Below are 20644 nucleotides of genomic sequence, written 5' to 3'. Positions count from 1 at the left end.
TTAAATTTTTATTTAGTATTCTGTAATTTTTTATATGTACCCTAAATTTTTCATTTGTGTTATGTGTTTTTTTAATGTTGTGTTCTTGAATAATTTTGTGTTCTATAAAGAATTTATTTTTCATATACTGTAATTTTTCTTTCTAGAGTTATATTTATCTATTTTATATTCTTTATGTTTTTTCTTATTTTTAAATCCATATGCTACTGATAGAAAATAGGTGAAAAATAAATTCATAAAAATATAGAAAAATTATGAAACACGTTAACATTATATATATATTTTTAATTTTTAATTTTTCATCGTAAAGATGAACAAAAAAGTTATAAAATATACGTAATAGTAAACAAATAAATATTATTAATCAGAAAATGTACATATTTTGTATAACCTAGTATAGTAAGTGTTGAGTGAAATTAGTTTTGTTAAACGTCAATTTAATTGGATTTGGGCCGTTATTTGTTGTGATTTTAAAATAATCTCAACAGTTAATGTACAAGTAATCTAATAGCTCATATTTAGTTACTAAGTTATCGATTAAATTAAATTGAATTACCATTTGATCCTCCCTTTATATATATATATATTAAAGTTCTATAAATTTCATATTTTAATTGAAATTCTCTGAGTTCATTTATATTCTGCAAATAAAATATCTTGTAAAACGTGTTATCTTACAAATATATTTCTCAAATAACATTATTTTAATAAAATCATGCAAATCTTGTACATTTATAAGTATAATATATATATATTTTGCAATATGAAAATTTATATTCTGCAAACTAAATATGTTTGTAAAATAATATATTTTGTAATGTCCTGCTTGTCAAATGTACGAAATCTTCCATATTTTCATGAATATAGTGATCATTTATTCGAAAAATAATATATTTTATAATATTTTAATATATATTTTATTTACAGAAAATACATGGACTCTCTAAAGACTCAAAACTGTACAGAGAGAATTAAACTGTTTTTGTAAATTCTATTTGCAGTTAATTTTTATATTTAATTAAATTTCACCAAATTTGCACGGAATTCAAAACATAAGCAGAGTTTTCATATGTCAAAATTAAATGGCAGGAAGTGTAAACGTTTTCCGAATAAGAAATAAAGTTGGGGGGACACCGATCCGTGAGAGAGAGACGCTCGTTTTTAACAAGCAAAACGAACCTTTGCACACAAAGCTCGGTACTCAAACATCCGTCTTCCTTAAAGATTCTTAGTTTAAGGTAATTTCCTTTAAACAACTCTCGCAATCACATGTATATCTTATGTGTGTGAATTTGTAGGTCTTGTATCATTTTTGTTGTTTGATTTGTTAACCATGTATAACACAAAAAATGTTTGATGTACAAAATTTGTACAAAAAGGCATGGTTGAAGTTTTAATTGAAATGAGTCATATATTCCCATCAACCAACTCAGTTAAAACATTAAACATCAAACATGTCATTTCGTATAAATTTTTTGTACACAATTATGTACAACAGTTAGATAATAAAATGTTTCAGTGATTAGTGAGTAGAGTGTTGTTGCAAAGCTGAATGAGTTATATTGTTCTTTCGTTGAATTATTGTAGAGGTAGAGGTGTTTCTATTGCTCAGAGTGGATTGTGACTTCAGTAGGTACGTCCACCGGCCCGACCTCTCTGAAGGCACACCATGCACCCTATACTTAAAGTGATCATGTTACGAGTCAATGGTTTGAGTTCAATTTTTTTTTGTTATTTTCAATAGATTTTTCAATTTTTTTTATATTTAATTGGCAAAAATTAGTATTTTCACCATTTAATATCCAATTTATGATCGTGTAATTATAAATAAAACTAAATATGACTCAAATTATGAAAAAGATATTATGATTATAGAAGCCCTAAAATTTTTTTATTGGGGTCATTTTATAAAATATACATATTTATAACTTAAAATTTTAATATAAAACCGCTAATTTTTGGTTCCTTGGGCAAGTATCTCCGTTGGCCTCTATATGAATATGCCCTTGGGTATGTCGAATTGTTTCAGTATCACGTCTGTCCTTTGCCGAAGATGTTTTCGTTGGACCCATATGGTCTGGTTACACCTTAGTCCTTGCATAATTACTTATTGCAATCTCCAGTTGACAGAATTTTTAAGAGGTAATTTTTGTCAAGCAATGTCTTGATGTTTTAAGTGGTAATGCTTGGTATATCTAGGTTGTATCAACGGTATAAGGAATGTAGCTTCACCAATTGAATCCTTAAAAAACAACGCAAAGTTGCGATACTTTGTTCATTGCCAGGTTCCCCCAGGAGACCCGAAAAAGAATAATCTTCTGTCTGAGAGACTGGAGTGCTCTGTCATGGTCAATGAAGACAGGGTCATTCACTACTGTATTCTGAGCCCAAAAATTGGGCAATTTAACAACATTTTTCCTTTGTTTCATGACTAACTTTAATATTTTCACTTAAGATTTTTTCTGAGTGTTAAAAATTTGTGTGATAACAGGTTTCTTGAAGATGGATGCAGCTACTAATGAATTAGAAAATCTAAGGCGAGTACTTGCAAGTATGAAGAGGAAGAGAAATATTGAGAACACTGAATCAGAAGTCCATGTTCAGCAACAACAAGAGGATATCCCAAGAAATACGAACCCTATTGGTGTCGTACCTGTTGCCAACCATGATATTGACAGAAGGATTGAGAGGTTCCTCTCCAGGCCTGTTATGCCAGTGACTAACAACTTTAATAATGTTCCAAGAATTAATGGCCGAGTTCCCAGTTTGGAAACGTGGACTGATCTACAACCAGGTGCAAGAATTTGTTATAATCTTCGGAGAATAGGAGAAGTTGAGGAACTGTTTACTCTGGGTTCACAAGTTTTTCTATCAAAGGAAATATTACTGCACAAGCTATCTGTCAACTGATGAATCTGGCCTATAACCTCAAAGATTCCGCTGGGGAGTACTGCTTTGGAGATTTTTCACCCGAATTGATAAAGGAAGACAGAGATTTTGATGATGTCTACAATGATACACTTGTTACAGTTAGACCTCTCAATACATTAACTCTGACAATCTCTTGTGAAGAACCGGAGTATAATGAAAGAGTTGCAAATGGGTTTTGTTATCTGGCAACAAGTTACATGAGACTATACACCAAATCTGCAGCAGACTATACTAGAGTTGAAGACCAACTGAGAAACTCTTTTACCAATTTCTATGATTATGCCTTGCCTTTTGAAAATTTCCATCCAGTTCCCGAAGCTGTCAACTGTATCAAGTCTCAGATCGATCATAATGAGACCTTGAGGAATACTTTCTATAATTTAGTCTATGCTGGAGAATCTGTTGAGAATGGAAAGCAGTTAAAGGAGTTTTTATACAGGAGTCATGTCTCGTATACTGGGATGGAAATGAAGAGACAGATGTGGAAATATGCTAGAGTGTTTAATAATCGGTTCATGAATCAATTGCAAACAAAGAATTGTGCTGTATTTACAGCTACCTTGGCACATTTGTGTCACTCAATTATACCAGCAAGGGGAAATCAAGATTTCAGAAAGATAACAAAAGTTGCAGAATTGCCACTAAATCAACTAAGAATCGCCAAGGAGTGTGCACGAATTGCTTTGACAGTAAATCATGGAGATGGAAGGAAAGATACAAAAAAATCGGGAAAATAAAACGTTTACATATCAGGGCGGGCTGATCAAGAAACGAGCTATGAAGGCGTACTGAATGCATCTAGTAATATATTGTGCATGTTATTCTTATATTGTGCCAAAATACACTAAATTTGCAGCTCTTCATTCAAGTGAAAAGGGTGTAGTTGCTCTTCCATGGTCGATATTCAGTTGATTTTTGTATTATGAAACCTGAAAGGATTTTATAATTTGAAGTCTGGTTTTTCTTTTTAAATCCCAGTTTGATTTATATTTAAACTTGCCACACTTTATTTGTATTTCTTCTTCTAGAAAACTTACTGGTTGGTTGGCAAACATATAGGCCAGGAATGAAAGGCAAACCACCTGCCAACAAAATAAAATATACAACTATTACTTAATTAAACAAATGCTTAAGAATGATGAAAATTCTTCATTGATATTCCTATAAAAATAAAATATTAAGAGTCAAGATCCAAAGTAATAATACGAAAATATTATAATTATAATTTTTAATTTTTCAAAATATTTTTGTAAGGAATAAAATCTGAGATCCTTGTAAAATTTTAATACTAAATTAAAAACAAGCATTTTTAATTTTAAGAAGTAACGTTTTAATTTTATGAAGTAAGCCCACACAAAAGAGTTGGGAAGACCCCAAAGTAAATAAAGAAATTTAATCATCAAAATGATGTTTTATTAGATGCAAATAAATTATTTATCTTAAATAAATCAGTTTAATTGTATATATGAGAAATATAAATAAATAAATAAACAATTTAATTGGAGTAATTTATTATTTGATAATTAATTACGTAGAAAGAAACACACAGCTTTTGGAGACTCCGATTGGTCGTGAGAGACTTTGTATTAGTAAAGTCTCCCGCTACCAATAAAACACAGATACACACACAACAACTGTGTGTCTTATTTATATATTTCCTTGCACACAAACAAAGACTACAGACTTGTTCTGAATTCCAATTGGATTACTTATTACAGAACACAGACTTGTTTCATAAGCACGCAGATCTAAAAAGTCTCTGCACACACAATGGCTGTCGGGGCGGTGGAGATTGTGAAACCTCGTACAGACAAGAGAGAGTATAAAAATGTTATTCTCAATAATTCTCTTCAAGTCCTTCTCATTAGTGATCCTGAAACTGATAAGGTTTCTTGTCTTTTCCTTTTCCTCCCCCCTCCTTTTTTGTTATTAATTTTAACTTTTTAATATTATTTTATTATAATTACTTTCTTTATTGATTAATTGTTGTTGGGGGTGATTTAAATGTAACAGTGTGCTGCTTCCATGAATGTTTGTGTTGGTTCATTCAGTGATCCCAAGGGTTTGGAAGGTCTTGCTCATTTTCTTGGTGAGACTTTTTTTTTATATATAAAAGTCAACCTTTTTTTTCTTGTTGGGATTGATTTTATGCTATGCTGAGTTTCTTGTTTGTAGATTGTTTTTTTATTTCGGTGTGATTGCTTGGATGTTAGGATTGCCATCCAACGTAGTTTTTGAGTGTTTTCCAAGCTAGAAACATACCTCCAAATGAATATGTGTACAGATAAGACTGTGGGTAACTCCTGGACCTTTTTACTGAGGAGTGAGACTTGTGCCCAGGGTAGTGGATAGGGTTATACGGGGTTGTATCGAATTTCTGGATTATACTTTTAATAGTAGAATTACCAAGGAATTGGAAGTTCTTTTTGTGATTTTTAAAAGGGTATCTTATTTCGGATTATAACTCTGCATTTAAAAGAAGGAAAGAATAGTATCACTCAGGACTGAAATTGAGAAATGCTGTCTAGTCTTTATCCCTCACTGTACAACGATCACACCTAAGTGTTTGTTTGACTGTCAACCAGAATTTTAAGCTCTCTCCTTCCTGGGGTCCTTTTAAAGGAACTACAAGATGGGTGACAGTGATAACGAGACCATTTATATAGACATCTTAATGCTGTAAATCGAGCCTTAGGCTGACCATCTATGATTACAGTATGATGAGAGACCAAACACAACGTTTATGCACTGTCTCCATTTTACCCATAACTCTTTATACCGGAGTCTGGACTCTTGAACTAAAATATGCACAGTCTCCATTTTACCTCATTTCTTGTTGCCCTCATTTGCAACAATTGCCATGTCTAATATGTATCTGACACACACAAAACTACTCGATTAATAGAAGAGTGGTCTCATCTAGCTCAGTTCTAAGTAGTCAACTGATCTTTGGAGAGAGTCTTGTCCCAAGTTAGTTGCTTATAAGCTTATAGAAGAGCAAGTTGTTACAGTGAAGTGATTAAAAACACTTGTAAAGACCTTGGATTCTTGCTTGCAATTGAGTACACTATGATATTAAACCTAATAAATATTGACATTATATTTCAGGTTGTTTACAATTTAAAATACATTTACATATACGTACTGAAATAAATAATTTGGAATTTTTAAGATGCTCAAGAAGTTAGTGAACTCTTGAACTGTCTTACACATGTATGTCATATTTAAATGTGGAGTACCCAGCAGTAAAATTTCATGTATCTAACTTATTTCCTCATGATGTTCAATTGATGTATTGCAGAACATATGCTTTTTTATGCCAGTGAAAAATATCCTTTGGAGGACAGTTACTCGAAGTATATTACAGAGGTAACTGAATTTATCTATATTCATGATTTTTATGTTTCTTTAGAGTTAATTGTCACGTGAGGTAAGTTCCTGAAGAATAACTTCGCCAAGGTTCTTGTTTCTTTTTGGCTCTTTGTGGATTATTGAATCAATCTCCTCGCTTTACTGAAGCAATTCACTTTAGCTGAACATTTAGTGTTGGCTACTTTAAGATATTCTTGAAATTTCTTTCTGAAGTACTTAAGTTATCTTTTACCTCGTTAAATAAGACTATTTTCTTTGAAGTCTGTGGCTGTTGCATTTATATCCTTTTTAGTTTCCTGCTGCGGAGTCTTTCTACATTTTTATTACATTTTTGTCTGGATTCATTGGCTGTGCTATTGAGATTTATAGTATTACATATATATAAAAGGCCCTAGTTTACCCTTGTACAGCATGAACTGTGTCCTCTCTTATGATAAAAATACTTCTAGTTTGTTGCACCAAATGGTTTTGTTTCCTTGATGATTGAATCTTTATTATTTTGTCACTCAATACAAGCCTTTTCTTACATGTTTTAAACATTCACTCTATAGCACGGTGGCAGTACAAATGCGTTTACATCTTCTGAGCAAACCAACTATTATTTTGATGTTAATGCTGACTGTTTTGAAGAGGCTTTGGACAGGTAAAAGCTTGTCCTCTTTCTGTTATTTTAAATAATTTAATAAAACTGTGCAACTATAATGTAGCTCTTTGCTTTACTTCAGATTTGCACAGTTCTTTATCAAGCCATTAATGTCAGCTGATGCCACCACGAGGGAGATAAAAGCGGTAGACTCTGGTTAGCATACCTGATTTGTAGCTATTGAAGCTTCCATGTTTAATATTTGTATCTCAATCTTTTCCTCTTTTTATATTCTTATGACAGAGAACCAGAAAAATTTACTGTCTGATGCATGGAGAATGAATCAGGTTTATACTTTTATTCATGATCATGACTTAAAATTTTTATGTCTTAGTATCTATTTTTTTTACTAAAAAAATGTCTTAGTATCTATGCCAAGCAGAAAAGAGTATATTTTGCTAACAAATTGTTGCGCAATTGTATGGTGAATATTGAGTTAAGTGGTGTCCCTATGTTCTTCCTTCCCTCCTTTCCTTTCTATAAACATTTTGGCAGGTTGTGATAATTTTTCTTTTGTGTTTGCTATTTCTTTTTATGTGATTGTTATTAGATAAGTTTGAATGACAAACTCGGTCATAATATTTAAGATCCTTTATCCATAGTCCAATAGAAGAAATTTCCACTATGTTGACAAAAGTATTTCGACAACTCTGCTATCTTCTGAGTCATAGGTTCTCTTAATAGCCAGATCTATCCTACCAGTGTTAGTGAATGTAGTTGTAATTGCGTATTATATTGGTTGCATTTAAAGCTTTTATCTTTGAAATTGACGTGATATTAATACTAAAGATATGCGTAAATCAGTAAATGTAATATTGGTGGAAATGCTTCTATAGTTTGTCCAAATTTTGAACCTCTATTTACAAATAGAAAACCTGATTTTGAACTTCCTCTCCTTTGGTTATATTTGTGTGTGCAGCTACAAAAGCATCTGAGTGCAGAAGATCATCCATACCATAAATTTAGCACAGGTCTGCATATATAAGACTTTCTATTAGTGAATTTATTACTTCATTTTATGTTCAATAAGCTTGCACCAGCACCGCCTGATCTTTGGGCGATTCTTAAATTTATGAACGCACTTGCTACAAAATGAGATTTGATCTAAATGGCATCCTTAGATTACATTAAAGGGTAATACATAACTAGATCTAAGGGGTCATTTGTTAAATCTGAATCATTTTTTCTGGACAATTAAAATTCTGAACGATTGATAATCTGAATGCTGGACTGTTAATCCTGTTTGGTAAATAAATATCAAAATTTCTGAACGATAATATTTGTTGATCATATCCTTACGTATCTGTAAAAAATAATTTATATTTTAATCTTAATAATCAAATAACAATTTACACGTATTTTGAAAATTTAATAATAAAAAACATACATATATTTTGAATAAATATTATCCATTTAAAGAGTAAACAATATTTTCAGTCGTAAACATGAAAAATATATAATTGTAGGTTTAATTTTAAATTATTAAACAAATTTTAGACAAATGTATTCATATTAAAATCCACATAATTATTTGAATATAAAATATTTAAAAACTAAAAATATAAGTACAAATGTTAAATAAAATTAATATATGGCATGGAATTTTAATTTTATACTTTTTTTAAGAAAATCACGTATGTATTATAGATAAATATATTATATTTTTGCATTATGGTCTAGTGGCTTGATATCACTTAATAAAATTTACTATATCCTGAGGTTACATGAACCATCCAGCTATATTTTTTTGAATGAGTCGTCCAGCTAAATTCTTGGCTCATCCAGCTAACAAAAAAATTTATCAAACAATCTGAACAGGTGATTCAAGCCTCGTCAAGTACTTTTGGTATGGTACAGGGGTTAACAAATGACCCCTAACTGTTAAAAAATTAGCAAACAATTAAATAACTATGCCAGGGTTCAATAATTGAAAATGACAGGACTTGTATTATCCACATATTTTGCAATTTTATATTTAAATACAGGTCTTGATTGGACTTTCATTGGAAAGCCATGGATGTATCACATATTTCACAAGAAACAACTCGAGATGATATAATGTAGCAACCATAAATAAACCCGTCTAACCGGATCAATCAAGTATAGGTTCAAAATTTGACAAGGATAACATAATTGAGCAATATGTCTATAAAGTTGCACAAACTTAACTAAAATAAAGCGTAAGCTTGTAACTATGATGAAACCCTAAGCCTGTGACTATTAAAACTATTTAACACTATGTCCGATTAAATATTGATGTGCTAGAAAATATTCACTTTTACAGGTAATTGGGATACATTAGAGGTACGACCAAAGTCAAAAGGTGTAGACACAAGACAGGAACTTCTCAAGTTCTATGAACAAAATTACTCGTCCAACCTCATGTGTCTAGTCTTGTATGGAAAAGGTATATTATTTAACAATATTCCTAATAACAGCTTTTAAGGTTTTCTATGTTGCTTACATGAATTATGAGCCATATCAATTTGTTATACATTAAAATTGCAGAAAGCCTCGACAACATCGAAAGTCAAGTGAACAACAAGTTTCAGGACATCAGCAACAGAGATCGCCGTAGTCTCCATTTTCCTGGTCAGCCTTGCATGTCAGAACACCTTCAGGTAATTGTTGCAATATATTTTTCTTAATAAGAAACTAGATAATATGTTGGTTATAGTGATCTTCTAGATATATTTCTTCATTTTAATTTTTTTTATTTAAATATTGCGTGTATGTGTATGCAATTGCAAAAGCATGGAAAAAGTGATAGGAAAGAGGTCCACGGGGTACTGGATGCAGTATTCTTATTAATTAATTCTGAAATCCGCTTACTGAAAGATACTGTATATAATTATCTCATAAAATGGTTGTATGTTGTTTATTGGTTGTGTTGATTAGCTTAAGACTTGCACCACAATACTATACGTCTGTGATTTATGCAAATATTTTAAAACAAAATGCATCTTAAGAGATAATAATGAATGCAGTTCTAAAAAGAAAAATGTACCTAAAAGAAAAAGAAAAACATTACTTCGCCGTCCCACATTTAAACTTCTTAGTTATATTGATCATATTGTGAGCCGAATTTCTACTATAAAGTGCAGCAAACAAATTGATCATATTATGGGGGCTTCTGGTTGACATAAATTTGTTGCTCTTGGTTGAGTGGGTTATTTGTCCTTCGGGTCTAAGGTTTGCCTAGATATTTGATTTGGTCTTGCTTGTGATTTAACTCGGGCTGTTACAATTTAACTATATGTTGTCAGCTTTGGGCTGATGGATCTCTAAGAGGAAAAATATATGTGAATTTGTCGAAATGAGCATGGTCTTAGCAATCAGGTTTATGGTAGTATAGATAGGAGAGATCTAACATAAGCAAAAATGGTAACTGAGTCAAATAGTATGAGATCGAGCTTCGTCATAGAATGGCATCAAACCCAGGAAAACATTGAATATGTATTTTATAGTAGAATTCTAATCAAATATCTGTATGAAGAATACTGAAATGTAAAATATCTACAGCTCTCAGGGCAATCTTATTATCCTGGCCATTAAAATAAAGATACCAATTATGTGTATGCTCCGGTGAGCTTCATATAGGTCACAACCCTCCAAAAGACCAGGCAGAGAGATTTAAAAAATTGAGTGAATTTATTTGTGTAAATTTTTTCCCTCTAGCTGGTATCACAGTAGACATTGTGCCGGTGCATAGCATCTTTTGCTTGATCCGCAAACTGGGACATGTGGCTTGTGTCAAGTCATGTATAAATATATTTGTATTAATAAAAGAATTGCATTTTAAATTTTAAAGCTCCTAAAGCCTCTTCCTTCATATGGAATTTTTCAGTTATGTTTGGTACATTTGCCGTGCAGATTATTGTGAAAACAGTCCCAATAAGACAAGGTCACAAGTTAAGGTTCACATGGCCAGTGACCCCAGGTATTCTTCATTACAAGGAAGGGCCTAGCCGGTATCTTGGTCACTTGATTGGCCATGAAGGAGAAGGATCTTTGTTTTATGCCTTAAAAAAATTAGGTTAGTTTTCATCATCCTCTCTCTCACTGTATGCATACTCACACATGTACATTAGACAACATACTTTTATCCTGAGGATGTTGCATATGCTGCAATGTTAAAGCTGCGGTAATTATGTGCATAAGGTTTTGTATGGCAGCGAGTGCTGCCCTCTTTTCCTAGGCTTATGTTTATTTTTAAAAAGCTTTCCTTTCCTTTCCTTCCCTTTCAGTTTCCGTTTCAGAAATGTGCACTTCTACCATTATGTATTGATAATGTAGGTGAGTTTCACGTCATGAATATAATTAGAATTTTTGAAGGTTATTACTCATTAGTAACACGAACAATGCTTCTTTTTTCTCGTGAATAGTTCTGATGAGCCAATCATTTAATGAAATTAATATACTGCTTCGTACTTTCCTAGAATAGCTGTTTAGGAGCCAATCATTTAATGTTCATGATACATCTTAATCAGCTGTTACTTACCATTTATATACTGTCTGCAGGTTGGGCTACAAGTTTATCAGCTGGTGAATCAGATGGGACTCGTGAATTCTCTTTCTTCAAAGTAAATATAGATTTGACTGATGCTGGTCATGGTAAGTATACTTATACTTGTTCGACTTGCGTTGTCGCACAAAAAGAGGGCAAAATGTATAAAGCGGTTGTGACTTGTTGTACATGCGAACTGTATGAATTATCATTTTGTATTGATACTCACTTGCAAATAATTTTATGTTTGATGTGTACTTGGTGCATGGATTTGGCTTTTATATTAAAAAAAAGTTAATTGCATTTCGTGTACTAATATTTGTGCAACTTCATGTATACTTGATTTGTTTATTTAACTCTGATTTTTCTTGGTCGTATTATTAGAACATTTTGAAGACATCGTAGCATTGCTTTTCAAGTATATTCGTGTTCTCCAACAGTCGGGGGTTTGCAAGTGGATTTTTGATGAGGTACATTTATACAATATGTCTATGATTTTGTTGCTAAATTGCCTATAGTTGCATATACAATATAGATGTATGGGCTTCTTACCTCGCAAGCATATTGATTCATCAAGTTATTACATTCTTTTACTATTAATATGATTGTATCTCATAAATTCTGCAAGTGTTTTTTAATCTCTCCGAGATTTTCCAGTCTTAAAACATGGAGTAGTACTTGACCTGGCTTCCCTGTGTTCTGTTTTGTATCAGCTTTGTATTTATTCCAAGTTGCAAACTTGTTCTCTGGGATTTGACACCGAGTTAATCTAACTTTTGTTCAACATCTACTTCTTCTTTTGATTGGACTAAGCATAGATATACCTGAATATTTCTATGATTTGACCTATCGGAAAATTTGGCTATTGGTTTCATATTTGTGATACAATTGTGCTGCCTCATTTATATCCTACCGAAGTTCCATTTTTCTATTATAGTTTTTTTCTTGTTTCTAGATATTCTGATTTACTGTCTCTTGAATTTGTCCATGAAGCTTTCAGCCATCTGCGAGACAGCCTTCCATTATCAGGACAAAATTCGTCCCATGGACTATGTGGTCAATGTGGCCTCCAACATGCAGGTATTGCCATATTTGCTATCAGCAGTAAACTCTTGTTATCAATCATATTTAATGTTATGTAAAGAGACTCATATATATATCACGTGTGTGTGTGTGTCTAACGATTGAGACACGGAAATTTTTCACTTTTCAGACAGCTGACCATCACCCACACTTCCATTTATATTCATATTTTCGTTGGCTAGTTGGATATTCCACTGTCTGCCTTACTATTAACCATTGTTGCATGTTAACCACTTTGTCAAGCTGCTCTTGTTTCTGAGATCGCCTTTGAATGCACATGATTGACATTAGAAATGCCACAACTTTTAATATATTAAAGCTTCTGCTCTCTCAAAGGGATACTTTCTGATCAGCCATCAAGGCTTGTCCATCATGTCCAGTGCTTTAAGATAGGACAATCTCTGTTCAATAAGTCATCATTAAGGGGTTTATTCTGCTCAGCAAGATTTTTACCGAAATAACAGAGTATTTTAAAATCTAGTGGTCCGAGAAAATTGACGGGCTATGTGGTTCATTTATCTAGTATCTATGGTTTTGTGATAGATGGTTTCTTTGCTTTCTGTTGTCATATATGCTCCCCTTATCTAGTTTGAGTGTCTCTCTGTCCTTTTTTTATTATAGATAAGTCATAGCTATGAACTTTAACTGCATGGTTGGAATGTGTGCAAATTTGTTGTGTTGGGGTCAATTCTTCTGTTTCTAACTTCGTGAAGGACATATTCAGTTGTATCCTACGAGGGACTGGTTGGCTGGATCATCATTGCCATCTATGTTCAACCCGGACATTATTCAGTCAATGCTAAATGAGCTTTCTCCAGATAGTGTCAGGTAAGCACTTACTGCTCACTGTAGCTGAAGTTATTTGTAAAAAAGTATATGCAATCATGCTGATTTTACCTTCCTCCTGTATAGTGTTATCTGCTTATACATGCAATGACTAGTGAACGTTACAATTGTCTATTGGCTTGATTAAAAATTTATCCAAATTGTTAAACGGTTATAAAACCCTGATTTTTTTATAAAATTGCACTTTAAACTTTAAACTTCGATTATTTGACCAATTCTGAACAAAGGCCCGGATTGTCACTATTTGAGTTAATAATGCCCAAATTGTCACTTTCGGGGAGAAAGGCCCAAATTGTCACCTCATAACGTCATATAATGTTCCGTTTTTTAATACATACAAAACGAAACATCGTATTCCGTTTTGCCTCTTATTTTTTTTTAATAATGTAGCAACGTGACTTCAAGTCACGTTTTGTATTTTCTGTATTTTTTGTATTTTCTGTTTTGTTTTCTTATTTTAAGCTTGTTTTGGTGTATTATTTAGGGGTCCGGAAACATCATTTAATGTTACATTTTTCAATATTTATATTTATTTAATATTTTTTAAATTTATAAATGATACCATAATTTAACAATTTTTAACATTTAGGGTTCACCAATCCCCTTTTGAGTTTTAGAAACATTTAAAAAGAAATTATAAATGTTACACCGATTTAGGGTTTAGGATTTAGGGTTTAGGGCCTTTAGGCCCTAAACTCTAGAGCCTAAACCCTAGGAACCAGAAATATTAATTTTAAATTAAATAATTATAAAATTTAAGGATGTAACTTAATTTAATAATTTTTAACATTTTAGGGTTTAACAATCCCCTTTTGGGTTTTAGAAAATAATTTAAAATATTTTTTTATTAATTTATGATTTAATAATTTACAAGATATAGTGTGTTTGTTTATTTATTTATTTTTTTAAAATAAAGGTAAAAACGTTACTTTATATGACGTTTTGCTACATTTGTACCAAAACGATGCTTTATCTAACGTTTTGCCCATATAAAAAAAATCAAAGAGATAAAACGGTACACGAAGTTCCGTTTGCCCATATTAAAAAAAAATTAAAGTGCTAAAACGGTACACGAAGTTCCGTTTTGGGTGTTTTGCATAAACATTACATTATGTACCGTTTTGAGGTGACATTTAGGGCAATTATTTTCAGAAGTGATATTTGGGACCATTTTTAACCTCAAAGTGACATTTAGGGCCACCACCCACCAATTCTATCCTCAAATCGCTGTCAAGATATAATAGCAACGGTAGAGGTTCAAAATGTTCAAGTATCGAAGTTATTATTTCTGAGATTCAAGCTTATACATACGAGGGTTTCATGGTTAAACTTGTTAATCCTCAGGCCACGCTGTCAATAACCCTTCATCAACCAGATCTGACCTGTAATACGTAAATTATGAGCTTATGTTTGTAGAATAATGGTGTTTCTATTAGATTCCCAAGTTGAAATGAAATGTTTTAAAGCTAAAGGCCTTTTCTCCAACCTTAGATAACTCGAGCTAAAATGCCAATATCATCATAAATTACAACGGAACTTTTGTTTACCTCATTAATACCCGAAAATTGTTCTTGAAGTGACTGGATCTTATAACTTGTATGAACAACTAAAATAGCGGAAGTTCTATAACTTCAAATCTAAGGGCTATATGAAATTAAGCATCGGATCAAGTTCAAAAATGAGTCAAAAAATTCCAAACTGTCCTTCAGTGTTTTATCCAAATTGGTTGCCTGTAATTTTGCAACTTGGAAGCCACCACAAAAGTAGATTTCAGTGCTAGAGATCACTGAAATAATACTGCTGTCTGTATGTATATCTTTCATACCCACGAGGCCTTACCTCCTACTATTGTAATTGCTGAAAGATTAAACAAGTTTGTTAGTCTCTTGCATAATTAATCTTAAGATTTAATAGAACCCTTTGTGCTCACTAAGATCATGCATGAAGATTGAAAATTAAGCAGAGTTTTATATCTACAGTGCTAATATTATTCTACCATGTGTATGTATATTTTTTAATAAGTTATCTTTTGACAGAGTCTTTTGGTCGTCAATGAAGTTTGAGGGACAAACTGACAAGACTGAACCATGGTATGGAACTGCATATTCCCTGGAGAAAATCACGAGGAGTGTGGTAGAGGTATGTTGGTGGTTGCTTTCTTGACATGTGAAGCTGTGATATTGCTCTGCAGCAAAGCTTATACCAATTCTGACTAGATACTGGTGAATTAATTTGACAACTTCTTGTTCTTCCAGCAATGGATTGAAAGAGCACCTGATCAACATCTGCATTTACCCACCCCAAATGTGTTTATACCAACTGATTTGGCTCTTAAGAAGGCCCAAGAGAAGGTTTATTCTTTTCACTTTGCCATTACAGTCATATAAGATCTCATACTGAAAGCGAGATTCATAATTACTTACCTTTTTATTATAGGCTTTGCTTCCCATCTTGCTGAGGAGATCACCATACTCAAGGTTGTGGTACAAGTCTGATTCGACTTTTTTCACGCCGAAGGCATATGTTAAGATAGACTTTAACTGCCCCTTTGCTGGAAACTCACCTGAAGCTGAAGTTCTCACCGACATTTTTACTCGACTGGTGACTGATTACTTAAATGAATATGGTAAGCCATTTACAGTGTAATGTATGTTACACTGATAAGTAGCAGTGTAAAACTCTCTCATTAGTTTTGGTAAAATATACTAAATACATGCCCCTATTTTATTTATTTTCTATAATCTCTGTAATTGTATTTAATGTGTATCTTTCAGCCTACTATGCTCAGGTTGCTGGTCTTTATTATGCGGTAAATCACACAGATAATGGTTTTCAGGTACCTTGTTACTCTAAAGTTTTAATCTTTTCTTTCAACCCCCTAGTACTCCAATATGCAATCTTTCCTTTTTCTTTTAATTAAATCTCGCAGAAATGGGAGATGATTATATATGCTTGATACATAACCGGACTTGCTTTTAATACCCGATGCTCCTGAAGTTATTTCTTTTAGCATAGTACTGCACTTCTGCTAAGTTTAAGATTTGTATCTCTGTCTCACCCCAATCAGGGTAACCTACATCATTGATGCTTGGAAAGCCACAAAATTTGAATCAAGGAATTTTTTTTATAAATCTAATTCACAAATATTATACGTCTACATTCAACTGAATCAGCTCGTACTAACGAGCACTATTGAAAATCTTCAGGTGACTGTAGTTGGATATAACCACAAACTGAAGATTTTGCTTGAAACAGTCATTGAAAAGATTGCAAATTTTGAAGTGAAACCCGACAGATTCTCTGTGATAAAGGTAAATATACCATATCTTTGCATTATAAAAACAGCACAACATTGTGCAATCTAGTTTATGTTATACTATTAGGTCATCCAGTCTATACCAACATGTTCAAAGCGCTAGTACACCTCATGTCGATGCTAATTTATGTTGTAATTGATGTATCATATTCTTTCATGTTGATATCGTTGGACTCTTTTCAATGTGTACAAGTTCATTAGATCTCTTAAATATTTCTGCTCTTGGTAATAAGAGGTTGAGGGTTCGAACCTCAGTGGAGGCAAGGTGTGTGAGTATTTAAATTTTTACAATTGACCATTATTGGAAAAAATAAGTTACAAGAATAATTAATCTGCCTTTGTCCTAAGTAGTTGTTACCATCTCAGTGTAGCACAGCAACCTAGATATCAAGTGGATATAGATGTCCCGCAACTAAAATCAGTGGTTTGTTGCTTTGCTATTTGCATCGCGAGCTAGCTTTACCATTAGATGTTCCCAGTTCATACTTCAAAAAGTGGGGCCTTGCACCTATTTACATCTTAATAACTGTTTTGCAGGAATTTTCAATATTTCTAATAGCTGTTAAGGGTGCTGACTGATATTGCAATTAATGTATTTCCTTTGACATGTTTACCAGGAATCGATTACAAAGGATTATCAAAACTTCAAGTTTCAACAGCCATACCAGCAAGCAATGTACTATTGTTCATTAATACTACAGGATCAGACATGGCCGTGGAGTGATCAGCTTGAAGCTCTTCCCCATCTTGAAGCTGATCATCTTGCTAAATTTTATCCCCTTATGATATCAAGGACTTTCATTGAGTGCTATGTAGCAGGTACTTAAATTACTGGGTGTGCCAAATTACCATTCACTGGATTAATTGTTGTCTAATTGGATTTACTATGTCGTGTTCTTCATTTAGGGAACATCGAACCAAATGAAGCAGAATCGATGATTCAACACGTAGAAGATGTTTTATACAAGGGCCTGGATCCCAAATCGAAAGCTCTTTTCCCATCTCAATATCTGACAAATCGAGTAGTCAAGCTTGATAGGGGGAGAAATTACTTCTACACTGCCGAAGGCTTGAATCCAAGTGATGAGAACTCTTCCCTTGTTCATTATATTCAGGTATATTTATAGTTTGGACTAGAAAAACTAGATAGGATTCTGTGTTGTACGTTTTCCCTCTCTTTCTGTACTTTGTTCCGTTAATTTCATGTTCCGTGGACCCTTCTTGCAAGATTAAAAGTGCCCACGAGTCAAGTTAACAAGTTCTTGCAAGAGTGGGCACTCGATGAGAGTGAGAATGCTCCAAAAGTGAAATTCTGCTTTCAGAGAGTAATGGCATTAGAAAAGGATGCCCTACATGCTATACATTTCCACCTGGGCAGAACATGCACTTTGTTTGCAAAACATCCAGCTTTCTTATTTGTCTTCGATATATTCTTTATCTTACACCTACTTAATGCAGGTACATCAAGATGATTTTATGTTGAATGTCAAGCTCCAGCTCTTTGCTCTGGTCGCAAAACAACCAGCTTTCCATCAGCTAAGATCCGTTGAGCAACTTGGTTACATTACTGTTCTCATGCAAAGGTATCCATCTGTGTTCCAAACTCCTTTGGAGAACAACATTTTACACAATGTAGATAAAATTAACTCCTGAAGTCCTCATCAATAATCTTATTTGTACAAATGTGAATGTAGGAATGATTCTGGTGTACGTGGAGTGCAGTTTATTATTCAGTCAACAGCTAAGGTAGATCTTATAGTTTTCTGGTCATATGATATGTTATTTTATTGGCTTTCGAGAAATATTGTTTATCTTCGGTAAACTCGACAGGGTCCTAGACAAATTGATTTAAGAGTTGAATCATTCCTGAAGATGTTTGAGAGTAAACTTCATGAGATGTCCAGTGAAGAATTCAAGGTGAATATCTAGTTGCCTTTCATGCTGAATTAAATTCATCTCGATATTAATATGACCCCTTGCGTGGCATCAAAAATTTGCATTGGGTTTAGAGAGATAAAAGTTTCCTTGGTTGACTAGTTTTTCGGGATGTCGGTAGTTAATATTTGTGTGTTCTTTTACAGTGCAAATGATGGCTAAAGGCTAAGATACACAATTATGTGCCAAACAATAGTATAAAATTAGCAATTTTTTTAAGTTCAAATATTATAGTAATAACTGAAAAAGAAAACTTAATTAATGATTTATGGCTTCTTCTTTTTTTCAAAGTATGATTTATGGCTTTTGGTCAGCAATCTTGCACAGGCTATTCTACATAAGTATGTTTTGCATGAGGCCGATGTTTAATGGGTAATCTGTATACACTATACAGAAACTTCTGGAGTTTAATTTGGAAGAATAAATGACAGACCAACTTGAGCTTTTTGTACATTTACTATGATGGTTTTCTTCATTACATGTATTATTAATAGGTTATAATAAATTAATGGTCAATAGGGAGTGAAGATAGTGTACAGAATTTAATTAGCGGACTTTTGCAAAGACAAGATGGTGAAGTTGAGCAGATTTGTTAGCAATCTGGTTTTTACTTTCCATTAACAAAGATTTTAGTGCAGGTTCCTTGCTATATCTATTTCTGGTCATGTTGATGTTTAACTTGGTCACAAACACTTGTACTTATTGTCACAGAGTAATGTCAACGCGTTAATAGATATGAAGCTCGAGAAGCACAAAAATTTGAGAGAAGAATCTGGATTCTTTTGGCGGGAGGTTTATGATGGGACCCTGAAGTTTGATAGAAGAGATTGTGAGGTAAGAAGATCTATTGTGTTGGTGACAGAAGCTGTTCTCTGCACCACTGTCTAACCTTATAAATGTTGTCAGCTACTGGCTTATTTGTTGATAAGAGTTCATTTTTAAGCCTGTTCAGCAACAGAAATTATCATCGTGATTCATGGCTAACTAAACTTAATGGTGATAAATCAGGTTGCAGCATTAAAGCAGGTGACTCAGAAAGACCTGATTGATTTCTTTAATGAACATGTAAAAGTAGGAGCCCCACAAAAGAAGTCGTTAAGTGTGCGAGTGTACGGGAATTCCCACTCTTCCGAGTTTGAAGAAGACAAGAAGGAAACAATGGAACCAAGCTATGTTCAGATAGAAGATATCTTCAGTTTTAGGAGATCGCAACCTCTGTACCCTTCATTTAAAGGAGGTATTGGCCATCTGAAATTGTGAGGAACAAGTGTCATATTATTGCTAAGACTGCAGTAAAGAATCATAATGCAGAGGTCTCCTAAGTGGAGAAGCAGATGCCTCCGACGGATGTCCTGTAAATTAGTTGACATTGTTTAATTTTCTTCTGGAGTTGTTATTTTCGTATTTGAAGGTTTTTAGGGTCTATAGGGAATAAAATTCCAGCTAAAAGTCACATTTTGAATTGCATAATTTATTTATAGTCACAAATATTTAAGAATCTTTCTAATTTTGTAACCAGGGACGGATTGAGGAACATGAGGTGGTCATGTCATAATCACCAAAAACACCTCCAATACCCTTGAGAAAAAATGATAAAAAATAACATTTTTTTGGACCAAGTGACAAAAATACCTATTTTCAATATTTTGGTCATTTTTACCAATCAAATACCCGTTCTCAAATTGGGTTCTCAAAAAAAAAAAAAATTTATTTTTTTGTGTAAAGAAACATTTTTCAAAAAAATCAAAAAAAAAATAGTTGGAAAATCCAGTCTGAAAATGGGTATTTGGGTATACGCTCAATCTAAGAAAGCGTATTTCATATACCCGGTTTCAAAAAATATATTTCAACTTTAAAAAATAAAAAAAATTGGTTGAAATAGTCTGAGAATGGGTAATCGGGTTTATACCAAATCTGAGGGTAATTGGGCATATAACCAATCTGAGGGTAATCGTAATCGGGCATCAATCTAAGAAAACGTATTTCAAATACCCAATCCGAAAAAGGGTAT

The 20644-nt window shown here is 32.9% G+C and overlaps 1 protein-coding gene across 1 annotated transcript; it reads left to right on the top strand.

Annotated features, from left to right (window-relative positions):
* The first annotated feature begins 4532 nt into the window (after window positions 1-4532).
* On the top strand, window positions 4533-20133 carry LOC141689575 (insulin-degrading enzyme-like 1, peroxisomal). The gene is made up of 26 exons (XM_074493916.1): window positions 4533-4818; window positions 4945-5020; window positions 6233-6300; window positions 6855-6946; window positions 7029-7102; window positions 7190-7233; window positions 7866-7917; window positions 9231-9353; window positions 9455-9567; window positions 10820-10982; window positions 11468-11560; window positions 11838-11923; window positions 12447-12533; window positions 13261-13364; window positions 15419-15521; window positions 15638-15733; window positions 15819-16008; window positions 16157-16218; window positions 16589-16693; window positions 17316-17517; window positions 17605-17813; window positions 18157-18281; window positions 18393-18444; window positions 18529-18615; window positions 19345-19467; window positions 19642-20133. Exons 1-26 carry the CDS (start codon window positions 4702-4704, stop codon window positions 19891-19893), a joined length of 2898 nt encoding a protein of 965 aa, XP_074350017.1. The 5' UTR covers window positions 4533-4701; the 3' UTR covers window positions 19894-20133.
* The last annotated feature ends 511 nt before the right edge of the window (window positions 20134-20644 follow it).

Source organism: Apium graveolens, chromosome 10, assembly GCF_009905375.1.
Source record: "Apium graveolens cultivar Ventura chromosome 10, ASM990537v1, whole genome shotgun sequence".
Taxonomy (NCBI): domain Eukaryota; kingdom Viridiplantae; phylum Streptophyta; class Magnoliopsida; order Apiales; family Apiaceae; genus Apium; species Apium graveolens.
The sequence above is the reverse complement of the archived record's forward strand: the minus strand, read 5'-3'. Positions and strand labels throughout refer to the sequence as shown.